This window comes from Piliocolobus tephrosceles, chromosome 3, assembly GCF_002776525.5.
Source record: "Piliocolobus tephrosceles isolate RC106 chromosome 3, ASM277652v3, whole genome shotgun sequence".
Classification (NCBI taxonomy): domain Eukaryota; kingdom Metazoa; phylum Chordata; class Mammalia; order Primates; family Cercopithecidae; genus Piliocolobus; species Piliocolobus tephrosceles.
In genome coordinates, this window is record NC_045436.1 from 35,243,147 (window position 1) to 35,265,866 (window position 22,720).

Sequence of the window (22,720 nt, forward strand, 5' to 3'; positions counted from 1 at the left end):
ATTGGGTCCAGGATCTCCCTTCAATCCTTTGCTATTTGCTCAGTGTTTCAATCTACTTTGTTGATATGGTTTGACTGTGTCCCCACCCAAATCTCACCTTGAATTCTAGTTCCCATAATCCTCATGTGTTGTGGGAGGGACCTGTTGGGAGGTAATTGAATCATGGGTGCAATTACCCTCATACTCTTCTTATGATAGTGAGTTCTCCCGAGATTGAATGGTTTTATAAGGTGACTTCCCTGTTTCGTTCTGCACTTCTCCTTCCTGCCATCATGCGAAGAAAGACATATTTGCTTCCCCCTTCTGCCATGATTGTTAAGTTTCCTGAGGCCTTCTGAGTTCTGCAGAACTGTGAGTCAATTAAAATTCTTCCCTTTATATATTACCCACTCTTGGTATGTATTAGTAGTGTGAGAACAGACTAATATATGTGCTAATATTTTGCGTACTAGGTTTCCTTGTGGGGAGTATTGAGATCCACCGTAGGTTTAGATTAGGATGAAAATAGAAGCTGCTTGTGTTGACCTCTGACTTCTAGTTTACATTTATGCAGCTTTCTCCTCTTTTAGAACAAAGGGGATAATTGTTATCATATAACTAATGCTTATGGACCAAGTATTTCTGTGCCAGTCACTGTTACTAGTATGTTACACTTAATTCTTACAATAACTCTATGAGGTGGAGTAGTACTATTATTCTCATTTTACAGATGGGAGAATTGAAGTACAAAAAGAAGAAAGTTGCACAAGATGATGCAGAAGGTAAGTTGCAGAGAAGAAGTTGAATCATGGCATTCTGACTCTATACCCTTACCTACTATGATGGACAGTTTCTTCCTGTTATGCACAAAGCTATTTGTTCTCTTGTATTGATGTGGTGTTCCTACCTTATCAAAATGAACACCTGTGTCTGTGTATCTTTGCATCCTTCTATGAAGATTATATATAATACATACATACATTCATACAGACATACAGACACACACATTCTCGCACACACACACACACAAACACACATACATACATACCAAGGACATTTTTAGAAAGTAAATCTATTGTAACAAAAGGTATGCAAACAATTTTGGGGCCAGGAGTGGTGACTCACACCTGTAATCCCAGCACTTTGGGAGGCCGAGGCAGGAAGGGTGCTTGAGCCCAGGAGTTTGAGAGCAGCCGAGGCAACATAGTGCGACCCCTGTCTCTACAAAAAAATTAAAAAATTAGCCAGGCATCACAGTGAACACCTGTAGTTCCAGCTATTTGGGAGGTTGAGGTGGGAGGATCTGCCTGACCCCAGGAGGTCGTCCACTGCAGTCCAGCCTGGACAACAGAGAAAGACCCTGTCTCGAAAAAAATTGTCAGCTTATTGATAAACTACCTATGAAAACGATTGCCACCATTTATACTCTCATCAATATTTAGGTTGTCCCTTATCCTTGCCAACACTGGTTTCTTGTCAAATTTAAAAAATTTTTGCCAACCTGTTAGGTGAAATATGTTATCTTATTGTGATTGTGATTAAAATTTCTTTCATCATGAGCACACTGAGATCTTTTTAATTTACACATCAGCCACAATGTCAGTGGTCTTTCTGTGAACTGCCGGTTCATGTGCCTTATCTTTTGAGTTGTTCATTTTTTCTGTTGATTCATGAGAGCTCTTTTCATATTAAGAAAATTAGCCCTGTGGCTAACATACACATTACATGTATTTCCCAATTTTTCATTTTTCTTTTGTCTTTGCTTATGATATATGCAACTTTGGCCTCATTTTCACTGAGTGGAATCCCAACAGCAGCATCTGCCAGGCTGACATGTTTGAAAAAGGCAGCAGCTAGAATGCCTAATGCCTCTTTGTGTTCCTTCACCAGCTGCCAGGCATTCAAAACATCCCACAAGTTTATCAATCCAGGGGCTCCATTTAGAACTGTGATGCAAAGCTTAGGCTTCCGTGTATATTACCTGCACAGGAGTCTGAGGAGGGATCATTCTATACTGCAAGGGCATCTGAGATATTCCTTTACTGTACTATTTCCTGAGGTAATCTGAAATTGCTTCATCATATTGTGCCATATAAGTGAATGTGAATGCCTTCAAGGCTAACTGGCGTCTAGTCTCCAAGAAGGTGTCCTTACTCTTGCAGCTCTGCCTCTCTGTGGACACTGCCTCATAGTCCTCTGACATACCACTGTCACTGGATTGTGGTTTTTGGTGGCATCTCTCAGTAAGGTTACTCTACCAGTATAAATGTGCTTAACAGCCTCTCAACCATTACATGGAGAAGCCACTCTCTTCAGGAAGGGATAGAGATTACAGGCAACAATCAGGCCTGGCCATATCAGCATTACCTTTTGGAATATTATGAGCAGGATCCCAGCATGGATTTCAGGATACAAAGTTTTCACAGCATTTCAGGAAATCCTGTCAGCTCAGAGACCTCTCTGACTGCCAGACCAGTATCCCTGACAGCATTTGCAGTCCCTCCAGAAGCAGCAGTAATGGGGCCACATGCACAGGGAGGAGGGAGGTCCCTGAATCATGTTTTCACATCTCTTAATTTTTTTTCATTTAGGTCTTGCACATTTTAAAATTTATTGCTATTTTAAATAAAAATCCCTTTCCCTGCTATATTTTTAACTGCATAAACGAAAACTATTGATTTTTCTACTCAGCTTAGTGAATTTTCATATTGTTTCCAATAGTTTTTTCAATTGTTTTTTCAGGTATAAAGTCATACCATTTGCAAATAAAGATAACTTTGCATCCTATTTCCTACTTAAACAATTTAATTTTTTGTCCAATTGAATAACTAGTACTTTCATAAAAAATAAACGTGGATAATAGTGGTGATGGTGGACATCCTTGTATTATGACTAAACAATAAGAATATTTTTAATGTTTCTCTGTGAATATGACACTGGCTTTTGGTAGCATATTTCTAAAAGAAAACCTAAAAGTGTCTAAAGAGTATTATTTAATATAAATAAAATGGGATCTATAAATATGAAGTAATAATAGTAAAATATTCAATCAAATGCCTTACTTTTCTTAATTATTCATGTCAAGAAGTATTTCTGCTAACTAAACTGAATATTAAAAATGTTTCTACAGATAAATTGTATTTTGTAACTAAGTAGCTAAGTTTTATAGAAACTAAATAAAATTTAGAATTAACTTACTTAAATGTAATGGAAAATATTTTTCATTGTCGTAAAATTTACAATGACCAGAAAAACAGAACTGAACTGACTTTTTATAAGCAATTGTTTGCATTACACATACAGAAAGACTGTGATCAAATTAATGGTTGCTGAAATAGCATCTTTTCGGGGTGAGCACATCACACACACACACACACACACACACACACACACACACACACACACTATCTTTCCTGTATATTCAGTAGCTGCAACTCCAAATCAAAATTAAAGTCTCGGCCGGGTGCAGTGGTTCACACCTGTAATCCCAGCACTTTGAGAGGCTGAGACAGGTAGATCACTTAAGGTTGGGAGTGCGAGACTAGCCTGGCCAACATGGTAAAACCCTGTCTCTACTAACAATACAAGTAATCAGCCAGGCGTGGTGGTGCCCACCTGTAATCCCAGCTACTCCAGAGGCTGAGGCAGGAGAATCATTTGAATCCAGGAGGCAGAGGTTGCAGTGAGCCGAGATGGTGCTACTGCACTTCAGCCTGGCCGACAGAGCCAGACTCTGTCTCAAAAAAAAAAAAAAAAAAAAAAAAATTAGGCTTTCAATGCCACCTACACCCATAATTAAGTGTATACAGTATAATAGCTTACTTATTCATTCATTCAATAAATATTGAATGATTACCAGTTGCAAGTCAATTAGATCCTGACTGTGTGACAGTAAACATCATGCCATATTCACCCCATAAGTCTAGTGGGAAATACAGATATTTATACAAATATTACAACCAAACATTCAGCTAAGAAAGCTGGAACCAAGACATTGTTATTTCTTCTATGGCAGTATAAACACCAAAAATATTTCTGTAAAATAAAAACATTTGTAAATGCCTGTAAATATTCATAAGTACAAATTCTTATTTGTAAAGGTAAACAACAAAAGTCATGATTATGTTCAACATTGTCACTTGTTTTGTGATATGGTGTTGTGGGTTGAATTGTGTCCCCCCCAAATTCACATTCTGAATTCCTAACCCCCAGTACCTAAGAATGTGACCTTATTTGGAAATAGGGTCGTTTTGGATGGAATTAGTTAAGATGAGGCCATACTGGAGTAGGGTGGGCCTTTGATTCAGTATGATTAATGTTCTTTAAGAAGGGGAAATTTGGCATAGGCATATGCACAGCAAGAACGAAATGTGAAGTTGAAGGCAGACATAGGAGTGATGCAATAGAAGCCAAGAAACGACAAAGACTGCCAGAGAACTACCAGAAGTTAGGAGAGAGGCATAGAACACATTGTCTCTCACAGCCCTCAGAAGGAACCAACCCTGCCAACACCTTTATTTCAAACCTGTTGCCTCCAGAACTGTGAGACAATAAATATTTGTTGTCTAAGCCAACCAGTTTGTGGTACTTTGTTACATCAGCCCAAGCAAACTAATACACATGAGATGGGGCTTCATGTAGTAGAGGATGGTGAAATTGTGATAAGTAAGACCTGAGGCCTCTCTCTCTCTCTCACACACACACACACATCTTGCTAAGATATTTATAACTGACAGTTTATAACTGATAATACAATCTAATTACTCCCAAAGTCTTCCCAGACATTAACAGGAAGAATAATCCCTTCATGTAGTAGAGGATGGCGATACTGTGATAAGATCCGAGGACTCACCCTCTCTCTCACACACACACACTCCCCCCCACACACACCCACACACATACACCTTGCTAAGATATTTATAACTGACAGTTTATAACTGATAGTACAATCTAATTATTCCCAAAGTCTTTCCAGGCATTAACAGGAAGAATAGCCCCTTCGCTGTTCCTTATAGTCCCAGAAGCCTCTGCTTCAACTATGCTACAAGAAAGTATCTGCTAATACTACCTTAGTATTTAGGCAAATTCATAGCATTGTGCTAAACAATTAAAGATCAAACTTTTGGAAGAAATGTCCAAGTATCATTTTTCACAGGTTTTGACCTCAGAAATTCAAATAAACAGTGATAACTCCCACGATTACTTTCTTTTAAATTAAGGAACAATTTCAAATATGAAATTTAAGGGCTGGACATACTGAGTCACACAACTCTAAAGAACATTGCATACAGTGTTTTTGAAAGCTTGTATATTTAACCCTTTAAGTTGAAACAGGAAAATAAATAGTAATATTTATTATTTTATGATTATAAGAATCAGAAAACACTTCTTATAAAAAATATCATAAAAAGCTGATGAAAATGGCACTAAAATCTATACTCACATGACCTATCGCTGTTCAAGAGCAAAGGACAATATTTGAAGGAGAATAAAAAGACTTTCTGTATTGGTGAGTTTAAAAAATCTTGCCTAAAGAAGGAGGGCTTTCCTTAAAACTTGTATTCTTGGTTTTACACAGACATAATACTAATATTTATATTAATAAGTTGCTTGCCATGTCTGCTTTAAGGAGAGCGCTGAGGGCCCTTACGAACAGCAGTAGTGACACCTGCTGTTCAAATAAGGCAGCTTGGTGTGTCAGCCAGGCCATGTGTGTATCCTGGAGCCCTTCAGGAATCCAGTGAAACTTGTAGATCCTTTCTCCAGAAAATAAAACATATTCCCATATAAATACAAAATTTTCCTACAATATACATAATTTATGAATCCCTGAACTAAATAATAGGCTCACTTGAGTTCTATATTTATCTAAAATACTGTAAACTTTCAAGTGGATGATGTAATTCTATAAATTCACGACAGTGTTTTAAAAGGAGCAAATTCGAGGCAATTTACCTCAATCATTACCATGTTGATATGAGTCTGGGCCTATAAATTAATGTCTCCAGGATGATTAAGTATGTAAAAAGTTAATAGGTCCAACCAGACAATTAACATATTTCCATAGATAGTAGTCTTGCTTAGGTTTCCGTGGTTTTATTGTCATTTCAAATCATTATTTTCTATAGTTATTATTCATAGGTGAGTATATTATTTAGTTCCTCAAGTATATATTTTATAATTACGGTATTTTCTTGCAAGGAAATACCATCACTGGCCACTTTCACAGAAAATCAATTCTTAGGACAAACTCACAGTCAAATACAGAGATGTTTTATCTTCATGTAAAAACATGACCTTAAGGCCGGGCACGGTGTCTCATGCCTGTAATCCCTGCACTTTGGGAGGCCCAGACGGGCGGATCACCTGAGGTCAGGAGTTTAAGATCAGCCTGGCCAACATGGTGAAACCCCGCCTCTACTAAAAATACAAAAATTAGCCGGGCGTCGTGGCGGGCGCCTGTAATCCCAGCTACTCCGGAGGCTGAGGCAGGAGACTCGCTTGAACCCGGGAGGAGGAGGTTGCAGTGAGCCAAGATTGCGCCATGGCCCTCCAGCCTGGGCGACAAGAGCAAAACTCCGTCTCAAACAAATAAAAAACCATGACCTTAATGTTTTTAATGAATTTCCAAGTGAGGTTGATTTACACTGCTATTCTTTTGCTAGATTGTTTCCCCCTCTCAAAGTGTATGCAGTATGCTGTCAGGACAGGATCAGTGAAACTAAAACAGGGCCAATAAAATGTTTTGTCTATTTAAGTTTGCAAATGCCCAAGTCCATCCATTTTTCTTTTTACATAGAAAAATAATTAGGTAGGGTTGATCAAAACCGGAGATTTTACCAGGGTAGGAAGCAAAAATACCAATACTTGGCACAAGGATATGTATAAATAAAAATGGCTGAAGTCTCCAAGTTTGTCTTTCTTCTACCAGCTTTGAAAAGCTGTACCCTGGCATTGTTGAAGCCACAATAATCAACTAGGAAATGGCCAAGAGCTATGCAGTTTTGAGAAATTAAAAAAAAAATCTATTAGCAGAAAATAAATATGTTTTTTAAAAATATCTACATGTCAAAATTTTCCAAATTAAAACAGCTATTCCTCAACATTCACTCAGCAAGTGTTTACTGAACTGTTTAAGCGAAATTGTTTTCAGGTGTTAAGCCTACAAGTGTCCAAGTGCTTCTCGCCAGGATTGGAACCAGGAGACACAAAGCACACAGGCGACCTCCAAAGAGATCAAGGCAGTGGAGGCGCCTTAGATAGAGCCCACGGGAGTTTGCTGTCCAGACGCTTAGGCTCTCTGAATAAAAAGCATTAAACTCCGGGTAATACAGCACTAACAACCAGGGCCCCAGCCAAAACATTTAAGGCTGTGATATATCACAAAACATAATTCGAAGACTTCTTCAGAGGGGCGAGTGAAAGCCTCCAGTCAGGCGCTTCCAGGTGTCTCCCCTCTACAGCCTGGAGACTCCGCCCTAGGGGCGGTCCTGAGGAGGGAGACCCGCCTCTTGATCCCAGAGGGCCGGGGGAGACTAGCGCGCGTGCGCAGAGGTTGCATCACATCCGCCGCCTGGGCGCCCAATTCCGGAAGGTGCAGCACAGTTGTGGCGGCGGGTACTGCGTTAGTGATTAGGGTTTCTTCCCTGCCGGAGGTGGGATACGCTGTAGCATCATGGTCGAGGTAAAGTGACACTGGGACTCTCAAGAGTCGTTTGTCTCTGGACTGTTTTTCTTTGGCAGTGGGCGTGGGGGATTGAGAGTGCTTGGAGTCCGGAGAGAAGAGGCTACGAGGGAAGCTGTTTGGCCAAGGCCGGGTGGTCTCTTCATCGGGTTTTCGGGGAAGGGGTAGAAGCCGGATGAGAACCCGAGTCGGAGGTTCAGTCCGGGCGCTAAGCCTAAGATAATTCGTCCAGTCCTCGTTTGACTCTTGGGAGCTGGAAACTGTCCTTGGAGGCGGGGCCTCTGTTGGTGTTCGACCACTGGTCCTCGCCGCCCTCGGGGCAGTGTCAGTGATTCTGTGCCCGAAAAGATTGGCGGTCTTCTCTATCATGCGTTCAGGTCGTCTCTTATTTCAACTCTACTCCCAGAAAAACTTGCCATTCTTTACATCTTTTCCTGGCATGAACAGCCAGCCATTCTGTTAGCTGGTCTTGTCCATGTTACCCCACATGTTTATTGATTCCATTCACTTTTCTCCGTATCCACTGCAGTCCACCTTAATTGAGACCAACATCATCTTTCACCGGGACTGGTGCATTAGCTCCCCGTTGATTTCCCTGCTTCCATTTTTGTTCCATAAGTTGTTCTGTTTAAAATGTAAGTTGTTCATACCTTTCTTGTTTAAAACCCTTTACTGACTATGTTGCTAGAACAAAATATAGGATGTTGTAATAGTCTAAAAGACCTTACCTAATCTGGACCTTGTCTACCCTTGCAACCACAAAGCACCGTCTCATCCACCATATACAGCTGTGCTGCCCTCCTTGTATTATTTCAGTTAACTGAACATTTTTTTTACATGACATTTCCATCAGCCTGGTTCGTTCTTACCTCTGTTTTGTGCAAGGCTAACTCCCTTTCTGCTTAAATATCACCTTAGTGAAGTCTTTCACAATTATACTTAGTCCTTCGTTTCCTGACCCAGTGCCTTGCTTGTTGCCCTCATAGCACTTATCAAAATGTGGAATTATTTTACTTTTTATTTGTTTCCTCTTGAGCACAGGGACCATGACTACCTTTTATCATTCTATTGTGAGATTCTAGCACAATACCTGCCAGACACACAGTAGGAGCTCAGTAAATATTTATTGAATAAATCACTAAACTACGGCATCACTCAGTTGCTATACCTGAGGTTCTAGCCAAAGAGGAGCTTCCTCCTCTTCTCTGAACTTGACTCCTGTAGCTCCCAACAAGTAGCTATGGTGAGTGGTATAAAGCTGTTTACATATTTAAACATGTGAAGTGTATAATCAATCTGACATTAGGTTATGATTTGTGTAATTTGTAGGTAGGTGTGTAATTACATTTTTTTTTTTTTTTTTTTTTTTTTTAGGAGGTACAGAAACATTCTGTACACACACTTGTGTTCAGGTCATTGAAGAGGACCCATGACATGTTTGTAGCTGATAATGGAAAACCTGTGCCTTTAGATGAAGAGAGGTTGGTATAGTTTTTTTTTCAATTGCTGAAATATTTAACATTCTAATATTGGGGGAAGAGAGCAGGGAGAGGGAGACCTTTAAAGATAAACTGGTAATACTCATGGACTAATTCAATAATGAGTGGTGTTCTGGCATAATTTAAGCTGATTTAACTTTTTTTTTTTTTTTTGGCCTTTTACAGTAAAAGTTCCATTAATTAATTGCATTTTACAAATACCCAGTAATTAAGAGAGTCCCTTTTAGGTATTTTATTTTATAATCAATCACTTTGTATGTGCTTTCAGCTTCCCCCTGCTCTCAAAGCCTTGCTGAGCTGAAATTGTACCTGGCCAGTACCTCTACTCCCATCTTTTCTCGTTAGTATGATGAAGATTTTTGAGTGGTGGCATATTTTTGGTTCTACATATCCAGCTCCAGTCTGGGATTGCATTATGTGCAGTGTTCTTTCTTTGTCCTTTACCCTTTTAAAATCTACTTAACTGCTCAAGCAAGCATTTATATTTAATTTGTAGAGTAGACTATTTTTAAAAGTAATATAAGTGCATTTCTTTTTAAAATATTGAACCAATTAAGTACTTTTCTTCGTTCTAACTAACCTGTTTGGATACATCTAGTAAAGGTTGCTATAGAGTTTTTACTATATTTAAATTTTGAAGGAAAGTATATTGACTTTCAGGTTTCTTAAAGGGCGTGTTAGTTTCGATATATCTTTCAAGCAGACCCTGGATAGTTTATCATAAAATATTTTCTGTTTATTAGGTAACAAATTAAAATATTACTTAGGTTTAATGAGTGCTGTGTGGTGGAATGAGCAAAAGAACAGATATGGTGGGGAAATGCACTTGGAAATTTTTGATTCTTTTAAATACTACTTAAAATCTTACTAGAAACTTTTTCTACATGATTGGGCAAACTTAAGCTGTCTAAGTGTTTGTTTTAAAGTATTTATGGATACGTTCTTATGTTTATAATTTCTAAATAGTCACAAACGGAAAATGGCAATCAAGCTTCGTAATGAGTATGGTCCTGTGTTGCATATGCCTACTTCAAAAGAAAATCTTAAAGAGAAGGGTCCTCAGAATGCAACGGATTCATATGTTCCTAAACAGTACCCTGCCAATCAAGGTGAGTATGGTATTATCAGAAATGTCAGACTTACATGTGAATTTTAAAAATAGAAAAATAAAATATGTTATTTTTGCCCCTGCTGGCAGGACTTAGGTGTGGTCATACAGTATTTAATGGCTGTACCAGTATTATAATGGAAATTTTGATCCTCATGGGAATACTGAGACGTTGGTTGATGACTTTTTTCTTATAGGAAATAAAAATGGTAGTATAATGATGGCAGAGATTCTTAGAATGTGGAGAAGGTCACAGTAGAGATTGAAGGAAAAAATTGGAGAATATTCTTAACCTGTGGGGATACCATCTATCCTGTTTGTAATTCAGAAAGAGATATTAAATACTGAAATCTTAATAAATGAAGAGAATTCAAGCTTCCACAGGAAACCATTTGCTTGGAAGAAGTACCAGAGTGGATTGTCACTTGATAGGAGGGCTTCTTTGTATACCATTGCTATATAGCAAATGGACAAGGACATGGTTTACAGAGATCAAAAGTGACCAATTTCCCTTATTTCTGAGGCTTGACTTTAGTTGAGAAAATCTGATAGATCCAGTTGAAAATGTAATATTATTTGATACTTTAAAGAGATGATAACTTTTATATATAAGATAAATTCACTACTATTGATTTTTTTTGTCTTTTTTCTAGGACAAGAAGTTGAATACTTTGTGGCAGGCACACATCCATACCCACCGGGACCTGGTTAGTGAGTTGTTGTATATTGAAAATGTCTTAAAAATGTCACATACATTTTCACTAACGAGCCAATAATGAGATTCTTGTTGCCTATAAATTGCAAGATAAGCTCAATAGCCAAGCATCCATGCATAGCTTTGTAGGTGATAATGAATACTCATGTGCCTTTATTCAGCAAACATTCTTGAGTATGTATAATTTTTCAGGCAATGTGCTAGGAATTCAAAGACAGTAAAACTGTTGCAGGCCTAGACAAATTTATTATCTGGTGGTTTAGGCAGACATGTAAATATCACCAAGCTTATAAAAATGATGGAAATGTTAGAGGCAGTATCTTAGAAACATGTCCTCTGTCTGTATTAAGGTATTGGCCCACAGACGGAGTGGCCAGTATAACCGGGTAGAGGACAAAAGGCTTAGTATATATAGAAAGTACAGGAAAATTGGGTGCTTCTAGTTGTAGTAAGTTACAACCACTCTTGGAAACATTCTGTTTGTATTTGAGGAACTGCTTAATACTGACTTTTGAAACTAATACCCAAATACAATGGAAATTAACTTTACTGTTCTGGGCTGCTTTAATACCTTGTAGGCTGTGATCAAATTTGAGTTATGTGTTATTAAGCAGTATTTATTGTAGAAATTAAAAACAAAGATGAGCAAAACTTAATCAAAATTTTTATCACTGCCTGGAATTAATAAACATTTGGAATGTTTTCCTTCATCATTTTATTTTAAGTGCATGTAAATGAATAATATAAAGCTACTAAAAGAAATTGATTTTTCATTTAAATAGGGGTTGCTTTGACAGCAGATACTAAGATCCAGAGAATGCCAAGTGAATCAGCTGCACAGTCCTTAGCGGTGGCATTACCTTCTCAGACCAAGTATGAAATATTATAATTACAAAGATCTTAAAAGCATATTTCACTGTTCACATTTTTTCTTTTTAAAATTTCTTTATAACTATTGTATGACATTTTCCTTTATTAGGACTTATAACAATTTAAAATAAAGGGTTAGTTTTGCAGAATACATGACTGGAGGCGTTAATTACTTTGAATATAATATTTCTTTTGCCTCAGGGCTGATGTAAATCGTACTGCACCTAGTGGAAGTGAATACCGACATCCTGGGGCTTCTGACCGTCCGCAGCCTCCAGCGATGAATTCAGTAAGTTTTTTCTGCGTCAAATAGCAGGTTTCTAACTTTTTAAACATGTTGCCTTATTTCCCTCTGATCGAAAGTCTTACCTTAAATACTAAAGAAATGAACACTTTGGAATTATTAAGATAAATAGCAGCCTGAGCTAGTCATTCATATTTCATAGTCCTAAAACTCAAGTTGGTAGTAAATTAACATTTTTTGGAATGCTGTTATTTGTCTACTTGTACGTTGTGTGTAATATGTGTTTTGATAAAGATAATGTGATGTTGGTATTTATTGCCCACTATTAAAAATGCAAGGAGAGTTTTTCTGAAACTTGTGTTAGTATACATTGCATATGAAAGTCTTTTTTTTTTTTATTAAATTTTAAGTTGGTTTGTACAGTTATGTTGAGTGCTATTAGTGTTGTACTATTCATGGGCTATACAACTAGTCTTATAAATGAGCATTTAGAAATAAGTTTATCTGTAGGTAAATGGCAACTGGTATTAGTATGGTAGAAATAGTTGTAGAATTATTTTCTATAGTTATTTTATTGATTTATTTTTCTGCCATGTATTTTATTATGCTGCCACCTGAAATAAGTGCTGGCTTTGCTTCTCAGCTCATTATGCAATTGTTTTGACTTCATGAAGTGAATGAATGTGTAACCCCTACATCTCATTTCTTCCTTTATCTTCCATTCAGAGCATATCTTCTGTCCAGGCTCTCTACCCTCCTTATGAGGGTGTAATTTAAGCTTCTTGAGGGCAGGAACTTTATGGGCTTAATTATTTTTTGGATGACTAGATGACTGCTAACAATAGATGTTATATCAGGCAGTATACCTGTTAAAATAGTATTTAAATATTGTATTAGAAGATAAATAGAAGGAACTATCATATCAGTCTTTGCTACATTAAATCAATAATGTTAAAGTATGACAATGAAAGGCAGTGGCATTAATACACTTAAAATGACTTTAATAATGGGAGCTTACATGGAGCATTTACTACTTTTTAAATCTTTGTAGTAACCCTATGAAATAGGCACTGTTTGTCCCATTTTATAGGTGAGGCACATAGAGGTTACGTAATTGTTACCTAATGTCAAACAGCTAGTAGTGGACCAAGCTGGGATTTGAACCCATACACAGTGATGTGTGTTCTTAAGTCTAATGTTCTGCCTCTGTCTGATTTTATAATTGCTTTTTAAAATTAACATACAGAAAATGTTATTTCTTCATTTATGGAAAAAATCTTTTGTAAGTTCCCTCTTTCCATTTCCATTTCTGAATTGATATGAAGCCTTCGGTATGATATCTTTAATAATAATAATGTCTCTTCTATGTCTAGATTGTCATGGAGACCGGCAATACCAAGAACTCTGCACTGATGGCTAAAAAAGCCCCTACAATGCCAAAACCCCAGTGGCACCCACCGTGGAAACTCTACAGGGTGAGTGACTCTGCATTTATTTTATTATGTGAGTCATGATTGCTTTCTAGTTGACAAGCACTGAAGAATAGAGTAAGGAGGAAAAAGAGTGAATATGAAAAGCCGGTAGAGCAATCTGAGGTGGATTGAGAAGAGTCTTAGGGAGTATCTTAAAAGATCTCTTGGGAAGGCGACTTCCTTAAGTAAAAGTTATACTTGTATTTTATGTAAAATCATATAAAATGTCAAGATAAAGCTTCTAAATACGGATTGCAGACTAAATAAATTTAGAAAGTGTTCAAAGTAGTTTGAAGGTGAAGGGGGAAAACACCATATAAAGAAATTCTTTGGGCCTACCAGTTATTCTTTCAACTACAATAAATTAAAATGAGTCAGAGTGTATCATCTAAAAGAAAATGGACATGCATGCTCACTTCGGCAGCCCATATGCTAAAATTGGAACGGTACAGAGAAGATGAGCATGGCCCTTCTGCAAGGATAACACAGATTCGTGAAGTGTGCCATACTGTTCATTTTGCATTGCTTGCCTGTATCAAAATATCTCATGTACCCATAAATATATTTCTACTGCATACCCACAAAAATTAAACTCAAAATTTTAAAAAAGAAACTGTATATAGTAGAAAATGTACAGCTACATGTAATTTAATATATATTTTAAAATTTTTATTTTTCAAATGATTGTACAGCAAGAGACTTTTTGTTTGACATACAGGTGTAATGAATTGTAATAGATGTATTGATTTGGGTAACCGCTACCACAATTAGGATATAGACGTTACGTCACCTCAAAAAACACCCCTGTGCTATTCTTTTGTAGTTATATCTTCCTTCACCTCTGACAATCACTGATCTGTTTTCTGTCACTATAGTTGTCTTATTTTTTTTCAATAATTTCAGTTCTAATTTATTTTTAATTTTTATGGCTAACATAATAGATGTGCATATTTATGGGCTACATATCAAATCTGATACAAGCATACACTGTGTAGGCCAGTATGGTGGCTCATGCCTATAATCCCAGCACTTTGGGAGGCCTAGGCAAGTGGATCTCTTGAGTCCAGGAGTTCAGTACCAGCCTGGGCAACACAACAAAATCCCGTCTCTACAAAAAATACAAAAATTAGCTATGTGTGGTGGCGCACACCTGTAGTTCCAGCTACTCCAGAGGCTGAAGTGGGAGGATCACTTGGGCTCTGGAGGCGGAGGTTGCAGTGAGCCAGGATCACGCCGCTGCACTCCAGCCTGGGCGACAGAGTGACACCCTATCTCAAAACAAGAAACAAAAAAAGCATACAGTGTGTAATGATCGAATCACGGTGATTGGGATATTTATCTCCACGGTAATTGGGATATTATTTCTTTGTATTAGGAACATTCCATTTTACTCTTCCAGTTATTTTGATATATACAATAAATTATTCTTAGCTATAATCACCCTATTGTGCTACCAAGCTAACTAGCCAAACTAGTGCTACCAAACACTAAATCTTACTCCCTTTATCTAACTGTATTTTTATACCCATTATCCACTCCCTCTTTATCCTCTGCCTCCCCACTATTCTTCCCAACCTCTAGTAGCCATCATTCAACTCTCAAGATCATTTATTTTTTAGCTCCCATATATGAGAGAAAGTATGCAGTACTTGTGTTTCTGTGCCTGGCTTATTTCACTTAACATAGTATCTTCCAGTTCCATCCTTGTTGTTGCAAATGACAGAATTTCATTCTTTTTAATGGCTGAGTAGTATTCCATTGTGTGTATGTACCACATTTTATTTATTCATTCACCTCTTGATGGACACTTAGGTCAGTTTAGCTGTGTCTTTTTGACTATGTCATATAAATGGAATCATACAAAATGTACTTTTTGAGATTGGCTTCCTTCACACAGCTTAATACCTTTGTGAGTCACTGAAGTTGTTGCAAGTATTAATAATGTATTCCCTTTTATTACTGAGTAGTATACATTATATAGATGAGCCACAATTTGTGTATCTATTAACTTGTTGAAGATAATTTAATATTATAAAATATAATAGTCAAATTATCTTTTAAATTTATGATTTGAAGATGGGAGGGCAATTCAAACTTGGGCTGCAGTTAAACTTAAAAACATTTTAACTTGTATGTTAGCCGCCCATTCTACTTTGTTTTATACAGGTTATCAGTGGGCATCTTGGCTGGGTTCGATGTATTGCTGTGGAACCTGGAAATCAGTGGTTTGTTACTGGGTCTGCTGACAGAACCATAAAGGTAATAATGACGGAAGAAAAAATAAACATGACTTTGTGTTTGTCACATAAGTTTAATCAGTTACTATTTCCTGTGGCAGGAATTGCTATTGCAGTTCCTCTGTTATTTTAGACCTGAATAAGGAGTAAAATTTATCATTTATACTAATAAGTGTTCTAAATAAATATCTGTTTGAAAAGTGGTATTTAAACCTCTTTTTCTTTACCTGCTGAATACCTACCACTAATTCCTTTATACTTACATTTTTGTCTCCAACTGGTTACAAAATTAAGAGCATGCTCATTCATAGAAAATGTGGAAAATATAGAGAATTATGAAAGTACGTAGACCTGTATATAATCCTACCATTGTTAGATACTTGGATAAGTTTCATTTTAGTATTTATTTTTGTAAGTATAAATGCCTTTACTTCTAAGCTCTTTTCCTGTGTGTGTATCTTTTAAAAATCATTCTTAGTATGTAATTTTGTATCTTGCTTTTTTCCCTTAACATTGTATCAAAGGCATATTCCTGTGAAAAATTTACCATCTTTTAAAGTGGCTGCATAATATTATATCATTTGGATAGTCTATAATCTGTTTTCCTATTGTTGGATGGTAGAGTTTTTAGTCTGATTTTCACCATTACAAGTAATGCTGTTAAGTTTTGTATATAAGACTTTTTCTGTGTTTTAAATTATTTTGTTATGGTAGAGTTCCATAAATGGAATAAATGGGTCAAATATTTTTGAAGCCAATACCCAAAGTACAAATTACTTTCCAAATGGGTGAATCGATACTTGCAGTTAAGAGAGGATCCTTTTCAGCACATTGGTTGTACATTCCTTTACAAATATCTAATATGGTAAGCAAAAATGGATACTTAATTTTTTTTAAAAAGTTTGTATAGGCTGGGCGCGGTGGCTCACACCTGTAATCCCAACACTTTGGGAGGCTGAGGCGGGCAGATCATGAGGTCAGGAGATCGAGACCAGCCTGCCTAACACGGTGAAACCCTGTCTCCACTAAAAAATACAAAAAAATTAGCTGGGCACGGTGATGGGCACCTGTAATCCCAGCTGCTTCGGAGGCTGAGGCAGGAAAATGGCGTGAACCCAGGAGGTGGAGCTTGCAGTGAGCCGAGATTGCTCCACTGCACTCCAACCTGGGCGACAGAGCGAGACTCTGTCTCAAAAAATAAATAAATAACTAAAAAGTTTGTATAAAATTTCTAATGAGTGTGAACTTTTTCACATCTGTATTTGCTGCTTTTAGGGTTTCTTTAAGTTGTTGCTGTCCTCGGTTAATTTAATACCATACTTTTCATACTGTTATTATCAAAGATTCCATTTATATAACAAGAAGGTTAATCTGTCATCTAATTGCAAATATTTTTCCAGTTTGAGCATGCCAGTTTTTTTCTTGCTTTTATTGGTGGGGAGTCATTTTACAAAATTTTTTATTTTTACATATTTGTTATCTTTTTCCTCTTCTCTTTGAAAACTCAATTTTAATAATCAGGATTCTAAAATTTTGCTTTGCGGTAACCAGGGAAAGAAAAAAAAAAAATTCTTTGATTGCAGATCTGGGACTTGGCTAGTGGCAAATTAAAACTGTCATTGACTGGGCATATTAGTACTGTGCGGGGCGTGATAGTAAGCTCAAGGAGCCCTTACCTGTTCTCTTGTGGAGAAGACAAACAAGTAAAATGCTGGGATCTTGAATACAATAAGGTAAGGTTGGAATTAAGGATTTAAAACATTATGAACCACTGTTTATCTTTCTAATTCTACAAGTGTTAACTGTCCTGCTTTGTCTTTAGGTTATAAGGCATTATCATGGACATTTAAGTGCAGTATATGGTTTGGATTTGCACCCAACAATCGATGTGTTGGTAACCTGTAGTCGAGATTCAACTGCACGGGTAAACGGGATAGAATTGTGTTTTTATCTGTAAATATATTGCATCTTGTAGGGTGCACGTTTGATTTCAGAGTCTTCAATTGATTGATAGAGAATTAAAGATAGTTGTCTTGAGTCATCAATATCCTACTCCCTAAGTTTCTTAACTTGCATTTTTTTCCACCTTAGTCTTCAGTTCTATGACCTCATGATGTTAGTGTTATTAGTGCCCTGCCCCTGAAATGTGATATTCTCACGTTCCATTCTGTAACAACTATTGTCCATTAGTTCTTTCACTCAGTAGTGTTAAAAAGTAGTCCCATCATGCCCATTCTTAGATTTTCAGTGCCCTGATCTTTTAGCTTTTTAAAGTTCTTTCAAGGTGTCTCCTATTTATATTCTTCCTCCAGTTGATAAATCATTATCTTTCATTTAAGCATTTTCTTTATTATATTCAGGCACTAGTTGTCTAGTAAATTTTCAGCCTTGAATTGATCCAGTTATCTTCTTGAGATAATGAATACCTATTCTCTTTCCTAATACGTCTATTGCGTTTTTATAGATTTGGGATGTGAGAACTAAAGCCAGTGTACACACATTATCTGGACATACAAATGCAGTTGCTACAGTGAGGTGTCAGGCTGCAGAACCACAAATTATTACAGGTATGATCGATACTTTTCAAGTTTACAGAATATTCATATCAGAATCCATGTTATTATACATATACTTTTAATATTCACGATGACTCCTGCTTTGCATCGTGTTTACAGTGTTTCTGTGTCATATTTTAATCATGGACATTTGAAATATATTCAAATGAAATTTCATTCCACTGTTTTTATCTCGTGGTTTTTACATATCATAGAGTATGCCATACATGGTATCCTGTAATGTCTGACTAGAATACTGTGATACAAACAATGAAGTATTATTTTATAGTGTCAAAATTATTTTTCTAGGAAATTGAAGTTAGAAGACAAAATACCTTGAGACTAGTAACCTTTAGAACTGATTTGAATCTTACTTTGCCTAAATAAAGTTAGTAACAATGGCCGGGCGTGGTGGCTCAAGCCTGTAATCCCAGCACTTTGGGAGGCCGAGACGGGCGGATCACGAGGTCAGGAGATCGAGACCATCCTGGCTAACATGGTGAAACCCCGTCTCTACTAAAAAATACAAAAAAATAGCCTGGCGAGGTGGCAGGCGCCTGTAGTCCCAGCTGCTCGGGAGGCTGAGGCAGGAGAATGGCGTAAACCCGGGAGGCCGAGCTTGCAGTGAGCTGAGATCCGGCCACTGCACTCCAGCCCGGGCGACAGAGCGAGACTCTGTCTCAAAAAAAAAAAAAAAAAAAAAAGTTAGTAACAATGGAACTTTAATACTAGAAAATAATTCCTTTGCCTGATGTATTTTATTAACTTAAAAAAATCATTGAAGTTTTTTCCTTTTCACTAGAGTGTACAATCATATATTTGTTTTATTTGTTATTTGCATGTGTTTTAGCTGTTCAGTTGACAGTGAATCAGTTGTTGTATTTCATTTTTTTAAAGAATTAAAATCAACCTAAAATTTTGGAACTATGAAGAAATTAACCAAGACTGATTTGCAAGTGATAAGGCTTTCATTTAGAACATATGTGTTTTGGAAGAATGCTTTGTATTTTATTTAACTTTTGCATTATTTTTCCTGGTCTATGTTTTGAGGGGTATATTTGTTTCCATTACAGGAAGCCATGATACTACAATTCGATTATGGGATCTGGTGGCTGGAAAAACAAGAGTGACATTAACAAATCACAAAAAATCAGTTAGGGCTGTGGTTTTACATCCAAGACAGTAAGTGTATTTTCCTAATTAGCTTCTTGTTTTTCTTCAGTTCTTAGTATAATGCTGAAATGCTAGTGGTGTCAGCACTGCCTTTGGCAGTCATTTAGCTGCTGTCATTTCCAGGCCTGTGCCACATAGGAATGTGTGTTTCTTTCATTTTCCTTATGTACTATTTTGCTTCATGCCCTGTAAAACATGAGGAAAGCCTTCTACTTGATAACAAATAAATAATGTCAAATGAGACAATGTAAATAAATCATGATTAAATGCTGCATGTCAGAATAAAAGATATTAGTGGCTGGGCTTAATGTTTTGGACATAAATGATACTGAACACTGAGACATTCATTGAATAGTTTAATTCTTAAGGAGGAAGTTAATATATGTAGAAAGAGAAATAATAAGAACCGTGAACATTATAGTCAGAGTATCCAAAAAGGTGGAGCGTATATATCATATTGATATTTAGATATCACAAAAACTATTGTTTGTTGTATCAGATCACTCTGACACTTTTCTGGTTATATTCATATTCTTTCTCTTCTCCCTTTCCTCCTCTCTGTCTTCTACTCTCCATACCCTTTTCCCCCTCTCTTCTTCCTTCCTTTGCATGTCTTTCTCACTCTCATCTCTCCTCACTCCCATTCTCTCTCTTCCTCTTGCCCTCTATTCCTTTTCTCCCTTTCTTCCTGTTCCTGTCTTGCTCTCCCTCCCTCCAAAAGAGTTGCATAACACATTGCCCTTCTTGTGAAATAGGACTTCTACACATTTATTGCTCTAGCTTAGTGCAGAGCATTAAGGAAATGAAAGAATAAAACTTAAAGGAAATGAAAGAATAAAACTTTAGGACTTAAAATATCCTATTAAAAATGTGAAGATCTGATTTAACTTTGAACAAATGTCTTAATATTTTTACATTTTGATAGGACTATTTTGCTGAATATATAAATCATTGAGTACACAACACAAAATATAACTGAAATAAGCTTTTAAAAACCCACCACTTTATTTAACTTGGTTTCCTTTGTCATTAATTCTTTTTAATATTATTTCAGTTACACATTTGCATCTGGTTCTCCAGATAACATAAAGCAGTGGAAATTCCCTGATGGAAGTTTCATTCAAAATCTTTCCGGTCATAATGCTATTATTAACACATTGACAGTAAATTCTGATGGAGTACTTGTATCTGGAGGTAAAATAAGATTTTTATAATAAATATGTTTATCTGTTACTTTTAATGATGAATAAACATTTGTAATGCTTCTAAGCTGTCACACTTAAGTATTATAGCAGCACTTGCCTGATTAGGGCATATTTGCATGTTACTATGTGTGTTCATGCATATACATAATACATGTAGTATATTTCATAGTTTAGTCCTTTTGAGTTCCAATCTGATGAATCTCAGGGATTTATGCTGGGAATTGCCTAAAATTTTGTTTATTATTCTGGAATTGGATGTTAAATTTTGAGGTGCTTTTTAAGATCTATAAATTCTGAACCCAGCATAAATGAAAGTAGAAAAGCCAATATTAAGAGAAGATTGAGTGCCTGTGTCTTATGTATTTTTATAACTGAAGTATTGCCATGCTTGGGCTAATGATGCTTAATAAATGTTTGTCAAGCTGTACTGCTGAAGGGATACCAGGTGTAACTAGATTTTTCCCTTTAAGCTGACAATGGCACCATGCATCTTTGGGACTGGAGAACTGGCTACAATTTTCAGAGAGTTCATGCAGCTGTGCAACCTGGGTCTTTGGACAGTGAATCAGGAATATTTGCTTGTGCTTTTGATCAGTCTGAAAGTCGATTACTAACAGCTGAAGCTGATAAAACCATTAAAGTATACAGAGAGGATGACACAGCCGTAAGTTCTCTGTTTCACATTTGTTAAGTAAAGCAGCTATACCAATTTGGCACTGTGTTCTCATTTAATTATCAGAAGGAAAAATAATCTTTATAGTATTTAAGATATTTGTTTTCTTGAATAGTGTCTATTTATAGATTTCTATATTATTTCACTGATGCCAGTGAATTCATGGATGGTTTTAATTTTATCCCAGCTTTCTTTGTTATAGTTGCTGGGAAATGTTGCACCAAGAATAACAGCAAATAAATAGATTGTTATGCAAATTAATTTGAGAATCATAAGCTTTGGTGTTAGTAGAATATCCAAATAGAAATGTTATTTTAGATGAAAAACTGCAAACTAAACATAATGAATCCATCCATCTCTTATTAGACTTGGATAATGCCAGAAGTTTATCAACTCTTCCTAAAATTGTCAAAGAACTACTAAGTATCTAATGCCAGTGAATAATGTTAGAGGAGATACCTTATTTCTGTTAGAAAGGAAGACTGTTAGACATGAAGCAAACTAATAATACTTTATTTTAACTTGCTTTTCTACTTTTAGACAGAAGAAACTCATCCAGTCAGCTGGAAACCAGAAATTATCAAGAGAAAGAGATTTTAATGAATGTGGAATTTTTCTTTTTCTTTTTTTTTTTTTTAAAAAAAAAAAAAAAGCTTGGCGTTGATGAGGATACCCAGTCGTTTTGTGCTCTGGCTGGGAATATAAAGGAGAAATTCACTTGCTTCAATCATTGCTGCTTCATATTTTACAATAAACTGTCCCCTGTCCCCTACCCTTGTGTTTTTATTTCTAAAACAATTTGTGATACTAGGAAGATGCAGATACCAAGTAAATGCAGGTTTATTGAATGTAACTATTCTAGATGTAATATTTTGACAGTCTTATTAGAACAACCCTCTTTTTTTAAAAAATGTATGAAACCGATTATTATAATAGGACATTTGAGGGAGCAGTAGTTTTTTTTTTTTATTTTAATCCTTTAAAAATTAATATCTGTGACTAATAATTTGAGATTAAAAGATTTGAAGTCTTATGTATGTTTATTCCAAAAACGGTTTTTGAGTGTATGTTCTACAAAGTTCTGCACTAGATACCATTCGGGAAATAGACAAGTAAGATGTGTCTATCCGCTAAGACTTCCAGTTCGGTAGCTTAGTATAGAAATTCTGTAATGGAGGTGCAGGTGAAATGCTGGGGGAACAGAAGTGGGAATAAGATCATTTATTTTTCTCAGGAAGGATTGTGGAAGACTTCATAGAGTAAGTGGCATTGGAGATGACTTTGAGGTGAAGGAGGACAAAGAAGG

The 22,720-nt window shown here is 36.4% G+C and overlaps 1 protein-coding gene and 1 non-coding gene across 2 annotated transcripts; both read left to right on the top strand.

Moving 5' to 3' along the window:
• The first annotated feature begins 7,527 nt into the window (after positions 1–7,527).
• PLRG1 (pleiotropic regulator 1) lies at positions 7,528–22,447 on the top strand. Its single transcript, XM_023227921.2, has 15 exons — positions 7,528–7,663; positions 9,038–9,144; positions 10,129–10,271; positions 10,924–10,977; positions 11,768–11,858; positions 12,057–12,144; positions 13,473–13,574; positions 15,738–15,830; positions 17,392–17,541; positions 17,631–17,732; positions 18,273–18,375; positions 19,437–19,545; positions 20,591–20,730; positions 21,212–21,405; positions 21,955–22,447. The coding sequence occupies exons 1-15, from the start codon at positions 7,655–7,657 to the stop codon at positions 22,012–22,014; spliced, it is 1,545 nt and encodes a 514-aa protein (XP_023083689.1). The 5' UTR covers positions 7,528–7,654; the 3' UTR covers positions 22,015–22,447.
• Positions 13,980–14,084, top strand: LOC111554195. The gene has a single exon (XR_002735178.1). It is a non-coding gene; the product is annotated as a U6 spliceosomal RNA (small nuclear RNA).
• Positions 22,448–22,720: the final 273 nt, after the last annotated feature.